Genomic DNA, 18,929 nt, shown 5'->3' with positions numbered 1-18,929 from the left:
TTATTGTTCTTGGCTTCATTAGCTCGCTGCACACACATAAATTCATTGTCAGGTTCTCTCCTTTGGTGATTAATGGCACATACACTTCAACTGAGCATATATTAAGTGTTATGCAGAGTGCAATGAGCTTTGATCAGAGAATATAATGGGAGATTTTTGAAATAATGCACTTTTGTGAATTGAACCAATTATGTTTATTAGGAATAATAATAAGATATGAATTTAAAGAACATAATGTAGGCCTAACCACATACCTTTTTATGCAATGATAATTTGATCTTAAAGTAAAGCATTTATCCCTCACTTTATTTAAAAATAAAAATAATTATATGTTTTACTTCATAATCCTCTAAAGAGCATCTGTGGAGAAAACAATGAATGCATAAACCTGCAGCCTAATCCAATACAAATAATCAATTGTGTAAAGTACTTCAGTCAAAATACTTTAATGTACTACTTAAGTAGTTTTTTGGGGTATCTGTACTTTAATTTTTATATTTTTTGACAACTTTTAAGTTTGCTTCACTACATTCCTAAAGGAAATTATATACTTTTTACTCCATACATTTTCCCTGACGCCCAAAAGTACTTACATATTGAATGCTTAGCAGGACAGGAAAGTGGTCTAATTCACACACTCAAGAGAAGATCCCTGTTCATCCCTATACTGCCTCTTATCTGGTGGACTCACTAAACACAAATGCTTCATATGTAAATGATGTCTGAATGTTGGAGTGTACCCCTAGCTATCCGTAAAAAAAGAAAATGATGATGATGCAGTCTGATTTGCTTAATATAAGGAATTTTAAATTATTTATACTTGTACTTTTACTTTTGATACTGAATTGTATTTAAAACCAAATACTTTTAGAATTTTACTCAAGTAGAATTTTATTGGGTGACTCACTTTAATTGAGTCATTTTCTATTATGGCAGCTTTACTTTTGCTCAAGTATGACAATTGGGTACTTGTTCCACCACTGCAAATAATAAGGGATCATCTAATTGAACATTATATAACAAAGTTATTATACAATCTCATAAGCAACATGTTTATTCCCTTTCCAGTAATATTGTGTTCTACATAGCATATATGTTTTATGCAGCTCATAACAATAAATCATATTTAATATAAAGGTTTATTATACATATTATATATATTGTTTTGCTTATTGCTGAGCAATTGTCTCTGAGGGCCATTTAACTATATGGATTTTTATTCTATGCGTTTAATAACGTTGTAGTAAACTACCAGTGTTTCCAAAATGTTCAACCTTTTCAGTCGTCATATGAGTTCCATAATGGATGCCTAATGCTGTTTTATAATGAATAGGTTCATAGTTTCTAACTGAAGAAAAGTATAGGCTAGTTAATTAAATGCGAAATTTGATATTTAAAAAATTTACTAAAGTAAATGCAATAGGACGAGTTTGATATTAGACAGGTTTGATTTATGAATACAGAACTACAACCTATTTGATAACAAAATAGCCTTATTTTAGTGAGAGGAGAAAAAAGCAAAACCCACAATCAGAGCACCTTAGTGCTTAGGTATATTTGAGACATACATTTTATATATTTTTGAATCACAGCATCTATTAATCTTTTAACGAGGAAAAGAAAACCCTAGAACCAGTCTGCTTTGGGGGAATATTTCCCACGATGTTGCTCTTGTGACACACTGCCACACTTTCCCACGCATGCTCATTTAAGCGCGCGGAAAGGCGCGCGCACAGCTGACGGCGCAAGAGGCGGAGCTTGTGGAGCGAGAGCACGTGAGTCCACGCGCCGAAAGTAGGTTACAGCAGCGAGCGAAAAAAGACATTGAGCTCTTGTCCAGGAACGAAGTGGGAAGGCCAGGAGCTACAATATTTTATTGCGTACAGTCCACGCTGAATTACAGGAAGAATACTTATGCTACACGGAGTAAATACGGAAACAATCTTACTTATAATCTATTCGTTTGATATTTTGTTTGTTTCACAGACCAGCTATTAGAAAACATATGAGAGTTTGTTTTATTTTGTATTCAACGGCTCCTTTTTGGAGCGAAAAAGCTTGTTTATATTCCTCCATTTTATTTTCATTCGCCTACCTGGAGATTTATGACTAAAGATTAATACAGCAAGAAAATGAGAGGTAAGTTTATTCTAATAATACTTAAACAAATATGTTATTTTGCTCGTTAAAGTTTTGTATGGGAATAATGTAAACTGGTGGATACATTGCTTTGAAGTAGCCTACTGTACAGTCAGCTCTGAAGTGCGGGTGTTGAAATCAGGCGCGCTTGGCAATGAACGACGACACAGATCTCAGATAAACTTCAACGGACTATTTGACCATGACATGCTTTAAGACAAATAACCCAGTACTCTATGTCCCCCCTCAAGATATTTTCAAATCGTATTTATATACTTAAAACCACTGCACTTATAAATCAGATACATTTTTTAAAATACATAACATTCAAGTTTAAGTATATATCTATTTGCATGGATATTTGCGGCCGTTTCCCATAGGCTTAGACTATACATATATGACATGTAAATGTGTGTCAATCAGTCTGCAGATAAACTTCGAGGGTGATCAGTTTGTCTTTGCATGTAGGATGACAAGAATAATTTCGATGTAGTTACTTTTTTTCGCCAGCAATTGGCAGCAATCGTTTTTGGTTATGTAAGAGGGGTGGTGATTGAAATGGCTTTCACAAAAAACATTATATAATCGTGTAATCTATTTGTTATTAGGCCTACAGAGATTATGTTTGTTCAGCTCAGTTTGCCATTCTGCATGTAGCCTAGATACTAGGTAGGTTATAGGTTATCTGGCGAAGTGACTATTGTTGGCCATAATGAATTTAAACATATTTTATAATATAATATTAAAATAATACAAATATTAAAAAATTGCTCCCAACCCCTCAAAACTCGAGAGTGCTGATTTCGTGTCAGTTCTAATTGGTGGTGCGCAGCGGGTGTTTGATATCGCGTGTTGAGGGCGCGTTGTTGTTTTCTTCATCCCGGCATGGAGGACTGTGGGAGAGAGACCACTGTTCCATTGACCTAGTTCTGTCATTGAGGATTACACAGCATTCAGCGAAGTGGTGAAGGATTGGTGGGGACTGTGGAGGCATGGTTTCTGAGGGGTATCGTAATTTCTAAAACAATCCATTAGCCATTACTTCAATCTGAGGACATTGGCATGTGCAAACCAATGCGGGTTGTGTGTCAATAACAGAGACTTTGCTGATGCATAAGTAAAAACTTTTGCCAACAAGGAAAATTAAACCAATAAAGTTTATTATAGTCCACATATTATTTGCTACATTGTTAAAAATATATATATATATATATCTGTGTAGCCTATCAGTGTTTAACAGATTGTTTTGTATCATATTTCTATGGCAAATTATTTACATAAACTGAAAGATCATCAATCATTAATAATGGGTAGCAACAACCAGTAGCCTACATTCACCTCTCAGCCCTCACCCTGTTTCCATTGTGAGTTTAGCTACTTGATTAAATCAACCAGAATCTATGTCACCCATTTGTTTTTAAGGACTGCTTGCTTATGTAATAGGATATATTATGACATTCCCCGCTCTCATTCTCTCCAGTGATCCACACCTCTGTGGATATGCATGGTCCCCCAGGTGCCAATGGCAGGACCACTGTAAACTTAATGGATGCAGCCACTGTAGTGATGACTTTTATGAAGTGCACTTCTCCTAGGTGAGAAGAGAACTCTGTCTGCCACACTGTCTGAAGTGCTACAGCCATGTAGTGCATAGTTTTAGCAAGGGATCAAAGACAAAGTAGAGCAGTGGAGGCATCTCTCTGCTCCCAAGGGCACTGTTGATCAAGCTCAACGTCATTATCTGTCAGGAGATGTTCACAGTGGGGCTACAGAATGTGTGAAGGTGCCTCTCTCTGACAACTGGCTGCTAATGTTCCACTCCCTGGAGCTTTAACTCTTGCCCTGCTTAGAGTTGATTCATCCTCCTTTGACTCCCTATACAGTATAACTAGACCAGTGCTGGGAATTTTGCCTGGCCAGGAAAAAAACAACGGACCCCAGATTAAGGCTATAGGCTACATACAATGAAAAACTGCTGGCCCAAAGTACAGTCTGACTATTTGTTTGGGAGCAGAGTCGTAGAGACATGATTATATGGTGTCCAAAGCAGAGGACAAAAGTACATTTGTTTAAAATGTTTGTTTTTACAGCTTTTTTGTTACATATACATTTTACACGCATTTTACGTACATGGTACTTTCACAGCATTCACATAACAAAGATATTGTTTTTTTTTTATACAGACATATTTTGGATAGCTAGTACTCAGACATCTCCGGTCTACATTATATAGTGTTTTCAGTAATAGCTATTACCAATCATGTGCTATTTATTCCCAACACTCAGCTGCTCTCGGCCCATCCCTCCTGTCTCTGTAGACCACCCTCTTTTGATTTCCATGTGCCATATATTTTTCAAATGTGCTGTGATGTCTTACAGGAAATTTGAACCTTTCTAATCGCATAGTATCAACAGATTGTGAGTTATAGATTACATTTTCTCCTAAGAGTATTATTATATTGTTGACTGATTGACTATGGCTTTCCAAATTGCCCAACACTGCCATTATCACCCAACACAATCATCGACCAACACAACACAATTTTAAATGTTATGATTTTTAAGCCATTCCTTAACCTGTGACTCGAAATAAGCTACATGGGGAGAATACCACAATGAATTATCTAAGATTCTGTCTCTTTGCAGGAAAATATGCAGAGCTAAGATTGTTGTATGCTCCATATATACAGTATATAGCATCCAATTTGTATCTTTAATATATGGCAGACAAACAAGTTCCCTACCCTCTTCCCCTTCCACTTGCTTCCTCCATGTTGCTGTAATGCTGCCATCAGTATATAATATGAAGTTAAAATAAAGACGGCACTTCTAAAAGCCTGTTTCACACCATAGCCTGCTGAATTTGCAAGATAACTTTTCTTTCATTTTGATCTCGGCACAAATTTAAATGTGGCACTGACTCGCCCATTGATTGATGTTTCAGCATTGTCTCAATGAAGAGTTCGGCGTTCGACTAGCCTTGTGTGACATGTACGCGCAGTTACAGTAAAAGCCTGCTGGAGTTAGCGACAGGCAGATGAGCAATATCCACCGTTCATAGTACAGATGAAGCCTGACCTGGAATGTGAAGCTAACTGAAGCTGTCTAGCTTTCTAAAAGCCTGAGTAGATCTAGCGTGCTTCATAGTATACCACTCAGGCCTGTTAGGGAAATCCAGATTGATACAGTTGAAGTCGGAAGTTTACATACACATAAGTTGGAGTCATTAAAACACTTTTTTCAACCACTCCACATATTTCTTGTTAACAAACTATAGTTTTGGCAAGTCGGTTGGGACATCTACTTTGTGCATGACACAAGTAATTCTTCCAACAATTGTTTAAAATTGTTTTATTATTTCACTTATAATTCACTGTATCACAATTCCAGAGTTGTCAGAAGTTTACATACACTAAGTTGACTGTGCCTTTAAACAGCTTGGAAAATTCCAGAAAATGTTGTCATGGCTTTTGAAGCTTCTGGGAGGCTAATTGACATAATTTGAGTCAATTGGAGGTGTACCTGTGGATGTATTTCAAGACCTACCTTCAAACTCAGTGCCTCTTTGCTTGACATGGGAAAATCAAAAGGAATCAGCCAAGACCTCAGAAAAAAATTGTACACCTCCACGAGTCTGGTTCATCCTTGGGAGCAATTTCCAAACGCCTGAAGGTACCACGTTTACCTGTACAAACAATAGTACGCAAGTATAAACACCATGGGACCACGCAGCCGTCATACTGCTCAGGAAGGAGACTCTTTCTGTCCTAGAGATGAACGTACTTTGATGCGAAAAGTGCAAATCAAATCCAGAACAACAGCAAAGGACCTTGTGAAGATGCTGGAGGAAACAGGTACAAAAGTATATATCCACAGTAAAACGAGTCCCTATATCAACATAACCTGGAAGGCCACTCAGCAAGGAAGAAGCCACTGCTCCAAAACCACCATAAAAAAGCCAGACTACGGTTTGCAACTGCACATGGAGACAAAGATCATACTTTTTGGAGAAATGTCCTCTGGTCTGATGAAACAAAGATAGAACTGTTTGGCCATAATGACCATTGTTATGTTTGGAGGAAAAAGGGGGTGGCTTGCAAGCTGAAGAACACCAATCCAACCGTGAAGCACGGGGGTGACCGCATCATGTTGTGGTGGTGCTTTGCTGCAGGAGGGACTAGTGCACTTCACAAAATAGATGACAACACGAGGATGGAAAATTATGTGGATATATTGAAGCAACATCTCAAGACATCAGTCAGGAAGTTAAAGCTTGGTCGCAAATGAGTCTTCCAAATGGACAATGACCCCAAGCATACTTCTAAAGTTGTGGAAAAATGGCTTAAGGACAACAAAGTCAAGGTATTGGAGTGGTCATCACAAAGCCCTGACCTCAATCATATAAAACATTTGTAGGCAGAACTGAAAAAGCATGTGTGAGCAAGGAGGCCTACAAACCAACAAATGGGCCAAAATTCACCCAACTTATTGTGGGAAGCTTATGGAAAGCTACCTGAAACATTTGACCCAAGTTAAACAATGTAAAGGCAATGCTATCAAATACTAATTGAGTATATGTAAACTTCTGACCCACTGGGAATGTGATGAAAGAAATAAAAGCTGAAATAAATCATTCTCACTACTATTATTCTGGCATTTCACATTCTTAAAATAAAGTGGTGATCCTAACTGACCTAAGACAGGGAATTTTTACTCTGATTAAATATCAGGAAATGTGAACTGAGTTTAAATGTATTTGGCTAAGGTGTATGTAAACCTCCGACTTCAACTGTATGTTACACTCAAAATTATATATGGCAGTGGAGTAAAATACATAGAGAGCAAAAGAGAAGTGGATGTTTCATACGCCACAAACCACACCCATAAAATAAGACCAAATAAAAGCATTTAACAAAAAAGTATACATTTTGGGGAAGAAAAAAAAACTGTACAATCATGTACAGTCATTTATTTTCCTATGCAATATTTAGTATTAACACAGTATCACTGATTGTTACCTAATGTAGCTGGGCTAGATCGTCAGTCACCATCATTGGTACCGTACACACTTAAGTCCACTCTCAGTCCACTCCTGTTACTTCTACAGAGGAATTACTCAATTCTCTTGTGCATATTTAAAGAGTATGGCTCTGTATCATCCATACACTCTCACAGAATACTACTTTGTGTAGGTAGGCCACGCTGACGTGGAGAGAGGGAGAAGTTATCACTATCGACAAAGCTGTTTAGAAAACAGGTGCTAGGTACTGTAGGCCCCATCAGCAGCCTAGCCCAGAGAGAGGGTTATGTTTAATCAACTAAATGTCCCCTTCACCTTGCAATAAAGCTCTAGGACAAGAGCACCTCACACCAGATGTTCTATATTGTATATATATATACCTTAAACCCTTAACACATATGCAATGTAGGTTAAACATACAGTGTGTCAAGTAAATACAAAGTGCAAGGTAAATAGGACCTTTGGACTCCCTATGAGCTGTTTGGAGTAAGATAAGAGAGCAAAGTCTCTGTGACTACAGTCTTTACTGCTGGGACAAGCAAACTGACCGGCAGAGACTCACACTGACACAGAGTTGCCTCAGAAGATACCTCAAAATATATGACCTCCGATAACTGACAGTACCACTAACTCCTTTAGGGCACTAAAACTCTAATCAAATCCCATCCTCAATCACAATTGTCTGCAGATTGTGATAGCATGAACATTTTCAGACTTTGACAACACTCCTCTCCCACTTAGTAAATGACTATTACAGCATGAATTGTGTCCCTTAATATACATTATTTCTAAACTGGTTCCTCACATATACATATATATATATATGTATATATATATACAGTGCCTTGCGAAAGTATTCGGCCCCCTTGAACTTTGCGACCTTTTGCCACATTTCAGGCTTCAAACATAAAGATATAAAACTGTATTTTTTTGTGAAGAATCAACAACAAGTGGGACACAATCATGAAGTGGAACGACATTTATTGGATATTTCAAACTTTTTTAACAAATCAAAAACTGAAAAATTGGGCGTGCAAAATTATTCAGCCCCCTTAAGTTAATACTTTGTAGCGCCACCTTTTGCTGCGATTACAGCTGTAAGTCGCTTGGGGTATGTCTCTATCAGTTTTGCACACCGAGAGACTGACATTTTTTCCCATTCCTCCTTGCAAAACAGCTCGAGCTCAGTGAGGTTGGATGGAGAGCATTTGTGAACAGCAGTTTTCAGTTCTTTCCACAGATTCTCGATTGGATTCAGGTCTGGACTTTGACTTGGCCATTCTAACACCTGGATATGTATATTTTTGAACCATTCCATTGTAGATTTTGCTTTATGTTTTGGATCATTGTCTTGTTGGAAGACAAATCTCCGTCCCAGTCTCAGGTCTTTTGCAGACTCCATCAGGTTTTCTTCCAGAATGGTCCTGTATTTGGCTCCATCCATCTTCCCATCAATTTTAACCATCTTCCCTGTCCCTGCTGAAGAAAAGCAGGCCCAAACCATGATGCTGCCACCACCATGTTTGACAGTGGGGATGGTGTGTTCAGCTGTGTTGCTTTTACGCCAAACATAACGTTTTGCATTGTTGCCAAAAAGTTCAATTTTGGTTTCATCTGACCAGAGCACCTTCTTCCACATGTTTGGTGAGTCTCCCAGGTGTCTTGTGGCAAACTTTAAACAACACTTTTTATGGATATCTTTAAGAAATGGCTTTCTTCTTGCCACTCTTCCATAAAGGCCAGATTTGTGCAATATACGACTGATTGTTGTCCTATGGACAGAGTCTCCCACCTCAGCTGTAGATCTCTGCAGTTCATCCAGAGTGATCATGGGCCTCTTGGCTGCATCTCTGATCAGTCTTCTCCTTGTATGAGCTGAAAGTTTAGAGGGACGGCCAGGTCTTGGTAGATTTGCAGTGGTCTGATACTCCTTCCATTTCAATATTATCGCTTGCACAGTGCTCCTTGGGATGTTTAAAGCTTGGGAAATCTTTTTGTATCCAAATCCGGCTTTAAACTTCTTCACAACAGTATCTCAGACCTGCCTGGTGTGTTCCTTGTTCTTCATGATGCTCTCTGCGCTTTTAACGGACCTCTGAGACTATCACAGTGCAGGTGCATTTATACGGAGACTTGATTACACACAGGTGGATTGTATTTATCATCATTAGTCATTTAGGTCAACATTGGATCATTCAGAGATCCTCACTGAACTTCTGGAGTTCATTCACTTCATGATTGTGTCCCACTTGTTGTTGATTCTTCACAAAAAAAATAAAGTTTTATATCTTTATGTTTGAAGCCTGAAATGTGGCAAAAGTTCGCAAAGTTCAAGGGGGCTGAATACTTTCACAAGGCACTGTGTATATATATATATATATATATATATATATATATATATCCTACAGTACATTCGGAAAGTATTCAGACCCCTTTACTCTTTCCACATTGTTACCTTACAGCCTCATTCTAAAATTGATGAAATTGTTTTTCCCCCCCCTCATCAGTCTATACACAACACCCCATAATGACAAAACAAAAACAGGTTTTTAGAAATGTTTGCTAATTTATTCAAAATGAATATCTGAAATACATTATTTACACAAGTATTCAGACCCTTTACTCACTACTTTGTTGATGCACCTTTGGCAGCGATTACAGTCTGGAGTCTTCTTGAGTATGACACTACAAGCTTGGCACACCTGTATTTGGGGAGTTTCTCCCATTCTTCTCTGCAGATACTCAAACTCTGTCAGGTTGGATGGGTAGCGTCGCTGCACAGCTATTTTCAGGTCTCTCCAGAGATGTTCGATCGGGTTCAAGTCCGGGCTCTGGCTGGGCCACTCAAGGACATTCAGAGACTGAAGCCACTCCTGTGTTGTCTTGGCTGTGTACTTAGGGTTGTTGTCCTGTTAGAAGGTGAACCTTTGCCCCCAGTTTGAGGTTCTGAGCTCTCTGGAGCAGGGTTTCATCAAGGATCTCTCTGTACTTTGCTCAGTTAATCTTTCCCTCGATCCAGACTAGTCTCCCAGTCCCTACCGCTGAAAAACATCCCCACAACATGATGCTGCCACCACCATGCTTCACCATAGGGATGGTGCCAGGTTTCCTCCAGACGTGACGCTTGGCATTCACGCCAACGAGTTCAATCTTGTTTTCATCAGACCAGAGAATCTTGTTCTCATGGTCTGGGAGTCCTTTAGGTGCCGTTTGGCAAACTCCAAGCGGGCTGTCATGTGCCTTTTACTGAGGAGTGGCTTCTGTCTAGTCACTCTACCATAAAGGCCTGTTTGGTGGAGTGCTGCAGAGATGGTTGTCCTTCTAGAAGGTTCTCCCATCTCCACAGAAGGAACTCTGGAGCTCTGTCAGAGTGACCATCGGGTTCTTGGTCACCTCCCTGACCAAGGCCCTTCTTCCCCGATTTCTCAGTTTGGCTGGGCGGCCAGGTCCAGGAAGAGTCTTGGTGGTTCCAAACTTCTTCTATTTAAAAATGATGGAGGCCACTGTGTTCTTGGGGACCTTCAATGCTGCAGAAATGTTTTGGTACACTTCCCCAGATCTGTGCCTCGACACAATCTTGACTCGGAGCTCTACGGAATTTGCTCTGACATGCACTGTCAACTATGGGAACTTATGTAGACAGGTGTGTGCCTTAACAAATCATGTCCAATCAATTGAATTCACCACAGGTGGACTCCAATCACATTGCAAAGGGTCTGAAAGTAAGTAAATAAGTTCTGTTTTTTATTTTTAATAAATTAGCAAACATTTCTTAAAACCTGTTTTCACTTTGTCATCATGGGGTATTATGTGTAGATTGATGAGGGGGGAAAACGTCATCCATTTTAGAATAAGGCTGTAATGTAACAAAATGTGGGGAAAGGGAAGGGGTCTGAATACTTTCCAAATGCCCTGTATATCATCTTATCTCACTCATATTGGTTACACTTTATTTTACTGCCCACTAATTACCTGGTATTTACCATGGTGCAATGTTTATTTTTACATAATTATTACTTTTTTTTCCTAGAGAGAGTGCATTTATGAGAGTAACATCCAAATAGTCCTTGGTCTAAACTTGACAGAGCATGACTACAGGTCAAACGTCCCTGACCCATTGATCAAACCAGAAATGTAAGGCCCATGAAAAATGTCCAGAAACATTGCTGACATTCTGAACTGCTACGTAGTGCTACCTACTACTATATGGTCATTGTAAAAATAAAAAGTTCTTAACTGACTTGCCTAGTTAAATAAAGGTTAAATTAATTAATGAAAAAAATATGGCGCTGTGTGTACTTTACATGCCATATACTTCCATGTGATTAAGAGATTGTCCTCAAATGAATTAGTCATCCATTTGAATTGTGTGAAAAGTTTTCAAGTGTTGAATCCATGAGCACTTTATGTAACTATGTCCAGGCAGCCCATTACATTCCTGCAGGTCTCTGTGGCCATGCTAGGGGTATTAATAGTTTTATGGACAGCTGAAACTGCACTGAAATACTTGACATGCTGCCACAAGTTGAGCACCAGTGTAAGTTACAGCCAGGGCCCCTTCAGAATATACTGTATGTTGAAAATACTCTTGTACTGCCTGGTGTTACATAAGTGGAAAATGGATGGCAATACAGCTGTATTTACTCTACAGTTTCTAAAGTGCTCATTAATCTTTCACTTATCAAACATAGACTGTTTTCTTAAGCCTGTGAACATTTCCATTCTCCTGTCAGTGATTGAACCAGATTTGGTTCCAATTTAAAACAGGAAAGAAAGAAATCGGATAACATGCCTTGCAAGGCCACCACCCGAAGTACCTCCCCCTGGCTGAATGGGAAAGTGTGTCAGTAGAACAGCTCATTCTCTCTCGTAGCCTGACTGCTCTGCAGCTGAGCGGCGTGTGAGTTAACATATCAGAGACCAAGCTATGCTCCCAGGAACCAATGTGAGCGAAAGGGGAGGGTTGGCTTTTCACAGCATTGCTAGGGTGACCTCCTCCCTGAATGAGTGTTTTCATGGAGCAAAGCCAGACAGCAGTTATATAACATGGAGAGGGTGGGGGCCAGGAGTGCTGGATGTGGTAGAGAGAGAGAGAGGTTTTTTTTCCCCACTGCCTTTATTTATTTCCTTTTTTGATGAGCTGGTAAAGGGCAGTTAATACTGTTGCTGCCTGCAAATTAAATGTTACCTAACGCCTTGCGTCACTGTAACACAAAATCATTCAACACACCAAGCAGTCAAAGCAAACAGAGAAAAAAAACAATCGTTTTTTGAGAGTAGCCATTTAATCTTCTGTAGCATCGGACGCTCTCCTGAAGCTGGTGCTTTTGTTAACCTCTTGACATTTAGTTCACCCTGGAGGAGGAACAGTGCCAGTGAAACTTTATAACCCCAGACCCCAGCTAATGCAATTGACCCGCTACTCTGAGCCATAGGAGGCCCTGCCACTTAGATAAACAGCATAATGAAAAAAACAGCCTGTTTCAGGGAGAGAGGGCTCAGGGCTGTGCGCACACTGTTGCACACACTGTTAAAGTTGTAGTCTATGTGTTCCATTTGTAGATTCTGGCAGGATGCATTGTTCTAATTTCTTTCATCCCACGAGTTGACATTTAAACAATATTTAATATGAATACATTTTAAATTACATTTTATATTTTATCGCTTGGGTGGAATGTTTTTATCTGCAAATTGTTGCAGATTGGCTTTTGCATTTGATAGTGTTTCTTTTGGGTTCAAAATCAGGGCAGTTGGTAATAACGATGAAACAGATTAAAAGGTGGCTATTCCTCCTTATTTGATAGAGTTTATGGGGATGTTTCTTATGTCTCCACCTCTCGTGCACTTTCTCACACAGTTCTGGCACAATTCACAAGACTCCTTATCACCAGACGATTGAACCATGTCATACTAGAGATTAATTAACCCAACCCAAGACACCATCAAAGTAGAATTTATTATCTAGTCTAGGGACTATTGAACAACAGCTATTGGACAACTTGTATGAAGCACCACTCAATAATGTACATCCACCTAACATGTTCAAATGTGTTAAGTATGCAATGCACTAATGTGTTATTGACTGTACGTTTGTTTATTCCATGTGTAACTGTGTTGTTTGTCGCACTGCTTTGCTTTATCTTGGCCAGGTCACAGTTGTAAATGAGAACTTGTTCTCAACTGGACTATCTGGTTAAATAAAGGTGAAATAATAAAAAAAATCCTCCTCTCTCCTTCCAGCACAAATTGAAGTAATACCCTGCAAGATCTGTGGGGACAAGTCATCAGGGATCCACTATGGCGTAATCACCTGTGAAGGCTGCAAGGTGAGTGACCTCAACCTCGGCGTGCCTTGGAAATCTGTTCACTCCACTTGAGTGTTCTATTTTAGTTTGTCGTACTCTCATCCCTCAGCAAATTCAATCAATATAGATATTTTATATATTGTATGCCCTTGTCCAGTACTTCAGCCCTCCCTGCTTCTGTACCTGTGTTCATGGTGTTTGTGCTTGTGTGTGTGTTTGTAGGGTTTCTTCAGACGCAGCCAGCAGAACAATGCTATGTACTCCTGCTCCCGGCAGAGGAACTGTCTGATTGACCGCACCAATCGGAATCGCTGCCAACATTGCCGGCTGCAGAAGTGCCTGGCCCTGGGCATGAGCCGTGATGGTGAGTGTCAAACACAAACACAACAAGGTCAGTCCAGAGGGTATCACTGTCTGTCAGTCTCTTCACTGGATGCTAGGGCTCTCCGGGTCTTATTGAAAGGCCTTGTGTAGAGTTAATTTATACTGTGTGAAATCACTGCTGGAATCATGCCAGAGACACAGCAGTGATGCTATGGAATTCAAATATCAGTGGTTTTTATTCTATATTTAGTTTTATATTGGCTCCATATGGGTGTATGAGCTCATAATTCATTCCCTGGTTATTGACTGACTCTTTATCTCCTTTGCTGGTACAGCTGTAAAGTTTGGCCGCATGTCCAAAAAGCAGAGAGACAGCCTATATGCTGAGGTCCAGAAGCACCAGGCATCCCAGGAGTTAGCTGCCGCCCGGGAGGTGGGAGCCGAGGTCGAAGGTCATGGCCGGGCATACAGCAGAGGCTCCAGTGCTGCCCTCAGCGACCTTGACGACATCGCCACTCTGCCGGATGGCCTGCTGTTCGACCTACCCCTGACACCAGAGGGCGCCGAAAGAGAGTACTGCAATCTGGAGATGATAAGGGGCAGCAGCTCCTCCTCTCAGAGTTCGCCCGAACAGAACGGACTGGACTTCAGAGATGGCAACCACCACATCAAGCACGAGTACCAGCTGCTGCATGAGTCCAGCCTGTTCACACACACGCTGCTCAACACTCTACCCGAGGGGTTCTCAATACTTGAGATCGGTAAGTGGAACTGTCACTCTTATCATTATCTGCTTTGTGTCAATATAACGATCACTAGATTGTTTTTCATTGAGTGTGGTTGAAAGCTAACCCATACTTGACTTGTCCATTTCCAGAGCGTATTACTGCTAGTGTGGTAAAGTCTCACATGGAGACCAGTCAGCACGGCAGTGAGGAGCTGAAGAGACTTGTCTGGTCCCTGTACACCCCTGAGGAGACACGCAACTTCCAGAGCAAGGTAAACATCAATGTCCTGTAGCAGGATTAACTCGGTGACCTAGTACTCTGTGACCTATATACTCTGACACCCCTATGTGCTATTCCAAATGTTATATATAACATGGGCATCCCTCTGGTCTCTCTTTCAGTCTGCGGAAGTCATGTGGCAGCATTGTGCCATCCACCTCACCAATGCCATCCAGTACGTGGTGGAGTTTGCCAAGCGCATCACTGGATTCCTGGATCTTTGTCAGAACGACCAGATCATTCTTCTCAAAGCAGGTCGGTACCTACTGTTAGGACATAGGAGGAGTGCATTTCATAACACTATTCCATGACCTCAGCTTTCTCTGACCTTAAAGCATAGTTCCTGTTCACACAACCTGAGCATGTATCCATTTACTTCATTAACATGTCTCAGTACTTAATGTTGTAGTATAGTACTACAATATTAATACACAATAGTATATCTGAAAAACATGTGTGTCTATAGTTAGGAAGACAAATTCCAGCATTTGGACTACATTTAAGCATATACAAATAATTTCACCTAATTTGTGCACACAAAATACTGTATTTGTCACATTTTGCATATAGGGCCACTACATTTTGCATATACCTGGAGGTTGCTACATAAATGAACAACATATGATGCAAAGACCACATTCTGTTTCCAACGATTTTGAAGAAAATAGTTATTATTCTCACGCTGGTTTTTCATTATGTGATGTTTGTTCATCATCATTGTTTGAATTGTAAAACAATTTATTTGAAAAATGATTTTATTTATAATTTATTGAAATACATATCATTTGTTATGATATGAAATATATGTATTTTATTAACTGACAACATGGAATTCATGTTCTATTTAATGTTGTTTGTGTATACATGTTGGAGCATCCTCTGTTTCCTTTTTCTCCCTTTCTACCACTGTCTCTGTCTCTCCCTCTCTGTCTCTCCCTCTCCGTCTCTCCATCTCTCCCTCTCCGTCTCTCTGTCTCTCCCTCTCTGTCTCTCCCTCTCTCTTTCCCTCTCCGTCTCTCCATCTCTCTGTCTCTCCCTCTCTCTTTCCCTCTCCGTCTCTCCATCTCTCTGTCTCTCCGTCTCTCCATCTCTCCCTCTCTGTCTATCCCTCTCTCTCTCCCTCTCTGTCTCTCCCTCTCTGTCTCTCCCTCTCTGTCTCTCCCTCTCTGTCTCTCCCTCTCTGTCTCTCCCTCTCTGTCTCTCCCTCTCCGTCTCTCCATCTCTCCCTCTCCATCTCTCCCTCTCGGTCTTTCCCTCTCCGTCTCTCCCTCTCTCCCTCTCTCCCTCTCTGTCTCTCCGTCTCTGTCTCTCCCTCTGTCTCTCCCTCTGTCTCTCCCTCTCTGTCTCTCCCTCTCCGTCTCTCCATCTCTCCCTCTCCATCTCTCCCTCTCTGTCTTTCCCTCTCCGTCTCTCCGTCTCTCCGTCTCTCCCTCTCTGTCTCTCTGTCTCTCTCCCTCTCCGTCTCTCCATCTCTCCATCTCTGTCTCTCTGTCTCTCTGTCTCTCCCTCTCTGTCTCTCTGTCTCTCTGTCTCTCTGTCTCTCCATCTCTCCCTCTCTGTCTTTCCCTCTCCGTCTCTCCGTCTCTCCATCTCTGTCTCTCCCTCTCCGTCTCTCCATCTCTCCCTCTCTGTCTCTCTGTCTCTCTCTCCCTCTCCGTCTCTCCATCTCTCCCTCTTCATCTTTGTGGTATATTTATGATCTCTTCTTCAGGATGTCTGGATGTGCTTCTGATTCGCATGTGTCGTGCCTACAACCCCATCAACAACACTGTTCTGTTTGATGGCAAGTTTGCCAGTGCACAGACCTTCAAAGCTCTTGGTGAGTCCCCTCTTTATGAAACCAAATCATTAATATTTATTCACACACCCACATAGTGGGTGTATTCACACACACTAGGTCAACCTTTCATTAGTTTCCGTTTTAAAAAAGTGTTTGTTTTTATGGCACCTGTTTTTCCCCCTGCTTTCTCCCAGGTTGTGATGACCTTGTGGGTGCCGTGTTTGACCTGGCCAAGAGCCTTAGCTGTATACAGCTCTCTGAAGAGGAAATGGCTCTGTTCAGTGCTGCTGTTCTCCTGTCACCAGGTAATCCTCTCACACTCCCAGCTCTAAATCAGACACTAAGTAATATGTAAGAAGGAAAAACAGCAGAGGCTAACTGTGGTTGTCACTCTCTTTTTCCTCCAGACCGACCATGGTTGAAAGACACCCAACAGGTGCAGAAGCTTCAAGAGAAAGTATATCTCTCTCTGCAGCATTGTCTACATAGATGTGGCTCATCGGAGGAGAAACTGGCAAAGGTACAGACTGGCAGGGGATGATATGTTCCTTTATTCCTCAAACAGGCCTTTGTTAGTAGATTTGGGGTGAAATGTGAAAAATACACATTTTCTGTCTCTTTTTCCTTGTCTCACTCTCTCTCTTCTTCTACCTCTAAGATGGTGTCCAAGCTTCCCATGATGAAGTCCATCTGCAATCTCCACATTGACAAGCTCAAGTTTTTCCGTCTCCTCCACCCAGAGACGGCATACAATTTCCCCCCTCTGTACCGCGAGGTGTTCAGCAGTGAAATCACCTTCCCAGACTCCACAATGGGCTAAAAATCTGTTCAGATATGAAAGTGATTCATATAGAGACAGAAAGATGTAGGGAAAAGGAGGTAGAGAGGGAGAGGAACGTGGCAACAGCGAAGCAACCAGCAGCTCAGTGAAAATCCTGCACGCTACACTTTAGGAACACTACTCTCAGTCACTTGGACTGTAAGCCAGTCCAGGCTATGAAATTCAACACTAGGTGCTGGGTACTATGAGCATGCTACTTATTTTTGTTGTTGACTAAAATGGTTCTGAGAATGTAATTTCGCAATATCAGATGGTTTTCAAAAAGAGCTTGAGATCTCCCTCAAGTTAAAGTCCTCTGTAAAACAGGTATGATGTGTTTGAATGTACCCCACAGACATGCAGCACAGCCCTAGGTTTGAGACAGAGTGTACTATACACCCTACTATCCTGCCCCATGGAGGAGTTGCTGTGTAGATCTTTATTTTATTTTATTGCAGTTCTACAGCTCAATTTTAGTTTCTTATTTGGTAGTGCCCATACTTTGCAGTTTTGTATGCTATGAACAAACTGTTTAAAGGGACCAAGATCAAACAGATAGTCGGGCAGATTTGTTTTGCATGCAAGTCATGGACACAGAGACCCAGGGTGTCTATTACCATCCATGCAGACTTGCACACACAGCACTAAGACAAAGCACTTATGCTGACCTATATATGTATTTTTACAGGCACACATTCAGACACTGATATTTTTGAGCTCTTGACTTTATTTTTTAAAATGCAATCAAAGACCTCGGTCCCACTACCCTTTCCCCTTGCAAATGCCACTTAGAGAGAGAAAGAGAGAATCACAGAAGTGTTTTGAAAGTATTTTTAAACGTTCCTTACGTATACACTTATATTTAATCATGTAAAATAAAATTAGACAGGGATTTATATATATATATAGAATGATTCAGGTTGTTATTGTAAAAGAGAATGTTTTTTCAATGACTTACCTGGTTAAATAAAGGCAATTAAATAAAGATAAATAGATTCCCCAGGACAGTGTGATGAATGTTCATCTGTCAGTCAAAGACTGCCTGACCATATTCTGGGTAACTGGGATGAAAAATTATTAGATTATTAGCACTTACCATCTAAGAGCCCTCCACCCGATCCGGGCCATTTTCTCGTGCTACCAAGAATCTCAGGGTTCCAACTCAAAGACTGCCGATTGTCCTCCTGTATCTAACAGAAGTGGGATCTGTGGGACTTTGTTGAGCAGAGAAAGGAAGCAGATGATAAGAAGAAAACAAACCGGTGGCAAACACTTTCCTGTGCTCCCACATAGGTAACAACTGCAATGGGGAAAGGGGTTTGACCTTTGACCAGCAGGGGGAAGGTGGAGACTCATGCCCTCCCTGTGTGTTCAAGCAGTCTACTGTTTCAGACTGAACTGAAGGTGTGCTGATTTGTTAATGATGCCCACTCACCCTAACCCCCCCCCTTCTACCTCACCCTCTCCCAAACACATACAGATGTGATCTCTTAATTTGATCACTGTTGTCACAGATAATTTTACTGCACAACAA

At 40.8% G+C, this 18,929-nt stretch overlaps 1 protein-coding gene across 1 annotated transcript; it reads left to right on the top strand.

Annotated features, from left to right (window-relative positions):
- The first annotated feature begins 1,829 nt into the window (after positions 1–1,829).
- rorca (RAR-related orphan receptor C a) lies at positions 1,830–18,382 on the top strand. Its single transcript, NM_001199827.1, is given in 10 exon segments — positions 1,830–2,139; positions 13,400–13,485; positions 13,687–13,828; positions 14,124–14,549; positions 14,666–14,787; positions 14,918–15,050; positions 16,507–16,614; positions 16,770–16,880; positions 16,983–17,095; positions 17,234–18,382. Coding segments are annotated over 10 exon segments (1,410 nt in total). The 5' UTR covers positions 1,830–2,132; the 3' UTR covers positions 17,396–18,382.
- Positions 18,383–18,929: the final 547 nt, after the last annotated feature.

The sequence above is a fragment of the Oncorhynchus mykiss genome, chromosome 5 (genome assembly GCF_057628025.1).
Source record: "Oncorhynchus mykiss isolate SJ-2025 chromosome 5, ASM5762802v1, whole genome shotgun sequence".
In the NCBI taxonomy this organism is placed as follows: domain Eukaryota; kingdom Metazoa; phylum Chordata; class Actinopteri; order Salmoniformes; family Salmonidae; genus Oncorhynchus; species Oncorhynchus mykiss.
This window is presented reverse-complemented; position numbering and strand designations above follow the sequence as displayed.